The following is a 5098-nucleotide window of genomic DNA, read 5'->3' as shown; positions in this document are numbered from 1 at the left end:
CTGCTGAGCGGGCTGGGGGAGCTGCAGCTGGAGATCGTGCTGGACCGGCTGCAGCGGGAGCACAAGATCGCTGCTGCAGCAGGGGCCCCGCAGGTGAGCTACCGCGAAACCGTTGCTGCAGCAGCAGCAGCAAAAGGCCGCTACGTGAAGCAGTCGGGGGGCCGGGGCCACTTCGCCGAAGTCTGGCTGCGGGTGGCCCCGGGGGCCCCCGGCAGCGGCTGCTGCTTCGTGGACGAGAGCCGCGGGGGCTGCGTGGGCCCGTTTGCTGCTGCAGTGCGGGCGGGGGTGCAGCAGCAGCAGCAGCAGGGGCTGCTGCTGGGGGCCCCCCTCGCGGACCTGCAGGTGACCCTCTTCGACGGGGCCCACCACCCCGTCGACAGCAGCGAGCTCGCCTTCCAGCTCGCGGGGGCCCTCGCCCTCAAGGGGGCCCTCAGCAGGGCCCAGCCGCTGCTGCTGGAGCCCCTCGTGCTGCTGCAGATCTGCTGCCCCCCGCAGTTCCTGGGGGCCGTCGTGGCCGACCTGGCGGCCCGCCGCGGCGCCGTGCTGCAGCTGCGCGACGCCCCGGGTGTACGTACACCCGACGCCCGCGCGCCCCACGCGCAGCCGCAGCCCTGGGGTGTACGTACACCTGCCAAGGTCCTGCACGCGCACGTGCCGCTCGCCGAGCTCTTCAACTACACAACTGTTCTTCGTTCGCTTTCCCACGGAAGAGCCTCCGCCTCCTCTTCCTTCCTCAAGTACGTCCCGGTGCCGCCCCACATTCAGCAGCAGCTCGTCGAAAAGCGCGCCGGAAAACTCAAAAGCTGACGCCCCCCGCCGCCCCTGCTGCTGCTGCTGCTGCTGCTGCTGCTGCAGCGGGAAGCAACCGGCGGCTGGTGCTGCGGCTGATGCTGCTGCTGCTGCTGCTGCAGCTGATGCTGCAGCTGATGCTGCAGCTGATGCTGCAGCTGATGCTGCAGCTGATGCTGCAGCTGATGCTGCAGCTGATGCTGCAGCTGATGCTGCAGCTGCTGCTGCGAGAGCCGGACTGCAGGGCAGAAGCAGCTGCTGGGACCGGCAGCACCGCAGCGCCCCGCTGTCGCGGCTGCTGCTGCTGTTGCTGCTGCTGCTGCAGCAGTTGCTGCTGCTGCGGAGAGCTGCACACGCGCTCTGTATTGACTAAAACTGCCGATAAAGACTCTTTGGTCTGCCTCTGTGGTGTCTGTACACCTGCCCAGTGCGCCAGCTCTACTTTGCCTAGAAACTGCCAGCACCGGAAAGATCACTCTTGTTTCATTTTAATCTAATTTAATCTAATCTAATTTAATTAATTTAATTTTTATTTTTCTGTTTGTCTTCGGAGGCCCTGCCAGAAAGCAGGAAGCGCGGCGTTGCCTGGGGTGTACGTACACCCCAAACACTACTGTGCAGCAAATGCCTCAAGTGCTGCCGCCCTACTGGCGATCACTTAATTGCATGCACACGGTGACTTGCTGCTGCTCTCTGCTGCTGCTGCTGCTGCTGCTCTCTGCAGCAGCAGAGGGCAGCAGCTGCTGCTGTCTGCTGCTTCTGCTGCTGTCGGCGGCTTCCGCTGCCCCCAGCAGTAGCAAAGACCAGCAGCGGCAGCTGCTGCTGCTGTCTGCAGCTTCTGCTGCCCCCAGCAGCAGCAGAGAGCAGGAGCCGCGGCTGCTGCTGCTGTCTGCAGCTTCTGCTGCCCCCAGCGGCAACAGGGAAAAGCAGCCGCGGCTGCTGCTGCTGGAAGCAGCAGAGGCTGCTGACAGCAGCCTCTGCTGCTTCCAGCAGCAGCAAACAGCAGCAGCTGCTGCTGCTGCTAGACCCCCCGCCTTCCCTCAGCTGCTGCCCTTGGGCTCTTTTTCCGCTGCGTCCCCTGGGGGCTGTTCGTTCGCGTTGTTGGGTGCTGCTGCTGCTGCAGCTTCTGTTTCTGCTGCAGCAGCAGCACCAGCCCCGTTCGCTGCGCCCTGGCTCTCCTGCCCCTCCCCCTGCTGCTGCTCCTGCTGCTGCTGCTGCTGCTGCTGCTGGGTGGCCTCCGTGCTGCTGGCGTCCCCGCAGTAGTCCTGCAGCGATAGCAGCACGGCCTGCCGCAGCTCTTCGTCCATGTCTTCGAGGCCTTCGATTTGTGCTGCTCCGGGGGGCAGTTCGGCGCTGCCTGCGTTGCAGCAGCAGCAGCCAGCAGCAGCAACACTAATCAGTTCATTTGAACTCCTTAACCAAGCCCCGGAAGCAGCAAAACTATTCAATTAATTCACTACATATGTTTAAAACTATTCCGCAAAAACCCCACAAAAAGAAACACTTTACTCTCCAAACGAGAAGCTCTAGCTTCCCCTGCTGCTGCTGCTGCTGCTGCTGTTGCCGCTGCTGCAACCAGGCTCCAGCGCAAATAAACTGCAGCAGCAGCAGCAGCACCCGGTGCTGCTGCTACTGCTGCTGGTGCTACTGATGCTGCTATTGCTGCTGCTGCTACTGCCGCTGCTGCTGCTGCCGTACCTGCGGCGGCTGCGGGCTGTCCCGCTGGGGCGGTTGCTGCTGCTGCTCCTGCTGCTGCTCCCTGCTGCTGCTGCTGCTGCTGCCGCGCCTCCTCCAAAGACATGCGCAGCACCATATAAAGGTCTGGGTCTACATTGGGGTCAACTCCGAATTCGTTCACAGCGCTGTCGCCTCCTGCTGCTGCTGCTGCTGCTGCTGCTTCGGGGTCGTGCAGCAGCATGGCAGACACCATTACATCGCTCAACAAGCTGCTGCTGCCCGCGGGATATTCCACGAAGCGGCTGCGAACAAAACAGCCACTCAGGATGCACTGCTGCTGCTGCTGCTGCTGCTGCTGCATCGCGCTGCAGCAGCAGCAGCACGCGTGGTTGCAAGGTGCTTGCTGCTGCTGCAGCAGCAGCTACACTCCCGAGGACCAAATACGAAGGAGACCCGCAGCACATAAAAGAATAAAGAACCTAGAGTGGCAAAAGAGCTGCTGAAGCTGCTACTAGTGCAGCAGCAGCAGCAGCTGCTGCTGCTGCTGCTGCTGCCGCTGCTGCTGCAGTGCAGCAGCTGTGGCTCCCGGCTGACCTTGTGTCGTTGCTGTTGACTGCTGCATGCATCGCCGTCAACTTGGCTCTGTTCTCCTCCACATTCGCGAGACACACAATATCTACGCAGCAGCAGCAGCAACACAGCAGCAGCAGCACAGCAGCAGCAGCAAGCGATGAGTTCCGCGGCGGCGCCGCAGCAGCAGCAAGAATGGCCTGCAGCACGTGGGGCTGCATGCAAAGAAGTACAAGAAGACATTTAAAATGAAAAGAATTCAATTTGTAGACACAAACAGATCGGAAAAAGGCAAAATTAAAAATGCCATTTTGTTTTAAATGGAAAACAAATAAATTAGTTTTAAATTGCTTCCAATTAATTCTAATCTTTCTTTAAATGCCACAAACTCACCCAAAGCTATGTTGTTCTTCTTCAGCTGACGTCCCAGCTGCACCAACTGCTTCTCACTTGCCACCTGCGCAGCAGCAGCAGCAGCAGCAGCAGCGCAGCAACAGCAGCACGAAGTGTTTCAAGGAACTGCGAGCGCATGCAGAAGCCCACTGGCCTGTCTTTGCAATGCATGCAAAGAGACGAAAAGTCTTGTAAGAGAACAAGAGCATTTAACATTTAAAATAAAATAAATAAATATATTTAAAAACAATTAAAATTAAGTTTCATTTAAAGGACAAACTCGAGAGCCAAAGTGAAATATTTGAAAATGCAAAAAACTGCTGCACGGCTTTCCGTGCAGAAAAGTGGAAATGGAAAAAAACAAAATTGAATTAAGATGCAAAGACTTTGCAAATTAAAAAGCAGATAAATAAATAAAAATGCAAACTAATTTGCAAATTAAAAAGCAAACAAATCAATTAAAATGCAAACTAATTTGCAAATTCAAAAAAAGAAAAACTTGAAGTGCTGCTGACCACTGGACTCCCCACGAAGAGCAGAATCCGCTGCCGCTGCGTCTTGTTGATTCTGTGTTTCAGCGCGAGCTGAAAAAAAGAATTAAAAAAAAGGAATGAAAAGAAAATCAAAAACGAGAACGCGCACAGGTCCGAGGTGTACAGACACCTCAGCGCGCGGCGCGCAACGCGCTCCACAAGAGCCCCGAAGTCGCCACGCAACATTATTTTTAAATTTAAATATTTAAAACGCAAAAGTAAATAAAGTGGAAACTGAAATGGGGAGAATGGAGGAAGGACGGAAGCCGCGAAGCTGGAGTGTACGTACAGCTCGTCATGTGCACCGGGATGATTCAACTTCTTCCCAAACGCGCTCTGCGCGTTGAAATAATGAATTAAATTAATTGATTTTGATTTATTTATTTTATTTTTAATTATTTTGTTCATTTAATTCCTCCTTTCCTCACTTGCGCCACCAAAATGCCCCTCACGAAGTCCGCATCTCCCTTCGCCGCTATTTGGTGGAACGCCGAATGAATCCGCCCAAACTCCGAAGTCGGCGCCACTGCAACACGGGCCCTGCAAACCAGCAGCAGCAGCAGCAGCAGCAGCAGCACATGTGTCAGCAGCAGCAGCAGCAGGGGCGGGAGCCGTGGAGGCTCATCTGGCACATATGCGGGCTCGGCGCGCCGCAGATCGTTTCCGCCGCGCCCCCCGCAGCTCCCACCTCCGCCCCAGCCCCCGCAGCAGCAGCAGCAGCAGCAACAGCAGCAGCAGCAGCAACAGCAGCACCAGAAGCACCCCCGAATCAGCGTCAGCAGCACCACCCGCCCACCCCCACCCGCATCAGCAGCACCCCCCGCACCAGAGCCACCCCCGAATCCGCGTCAGCAGCAGCACCCCCCCCGCAGCAGCAGCAGCAGCCGCAGCAGCAGCAGCAGCAGCAGCAGCAGCAGCACGGACCCGTCTCCGGACATGGTGACGACGCCCACGGCGTTGTCTCTGTGGGCGTTCAGCTTCGCGTTGGCCAACAGACTCAGCGCGTCGAGCTGCGCAGCGAGCCGCGAGGGCTGCAGGTCTGCGTCGCGGCTGTAGGCGCTGCTGTCCACGCACACCACGCACGCCTCCAGGCTCATCGCGCTGCTGCAGCAGCAGCAGCAGCAGCAGCAGCAGCA

The 5098-nt window shown here is 57.8% G+C and overlaps 3 protein-coding genes across 3 annotated transcripts in view; 2 read left to right on the top strand and 1 right to left on the bottom strand.

The window, feature by feature from the left end:
- The window catches only part of ETH_00024445 (elongation factor G, putative), a gene marked incomplete at both ends in the record, with an annotated part of 1814 nt that extends 652 nt beyond the window's left edge, over positions 1 to 1162 (top strand). Inside the window, 2 exons of the mRNA XM_013375220.1 lie at positions 9 to 737; positions 856 to 1162. Coding sequence (XP_013230674.1) covers positions 9 to 737; positions 856 to 1162 — 1036 coding nt within the window. The remainder of the gene's footprint in view (positions 1 to 8; positions 738 to 855) is intronic.
- Positions 1163 to 1829: 667 nt separating this feature from the next.
- On the bottom strand, positions 1830 to 4148 carry ETH_00024440 (26S proteasome non-ATPase regulatory subunit 4, putative; the record flags this gene model as incomplete). Its single annotated transcript, XM_013375219.1, has 5 exons — positions 1830 to 2146; positions 2488 to 2768; positions 3061 to 3142; positions 3430 to 3493; positions 3945 to 4148. 5 exons carry the CDS (start codon positions 4146 to 4148, stop codon positions 1830 to 1832), a joined length of 948 nt encoding a protein of 315 aa, XP_013230673.1.
- Positions 4149 to 4456: 308 nt separating this feature from the next.
- Positions 4457 to 5098, top strand: part of ETH_00024435 (uncharacterized protein) — a gene marked incomplete at both ends in the record, with an annotated part of 1072 nt that continues 430 nt past the window's right edge. The window contains one exon of the mRNA XM_013375218.1: positions 4457 to 5014. Coding sequence (XP_013230672.1) covers positions 4457 to 5014 — 558 coding nt within the window. The remainder of the gene's footprint in view (positions 5015 to 5098) is intronic.

This window comes from Eimeria tenella, genomic scaffold, assembly GCF_000499545.2.
Source record: "Eimeria tenella Houghton genomic scaffold, Eth_scaff26, whole genome shotgun sequence".
In the NCBI taxonomy this organism is placed as follows: domain Eukaryota; phylum Apicomplexa; class Conoidasida; order Eucoccidiorida; family Eimeriidae; genus Eimeria; species Eimeria tenella.
The sequence above is the reverse complement of the archived record's forward strand: the minus strand, read 5'-3'. Positions and strand labels throughout refer to the sequence as shown.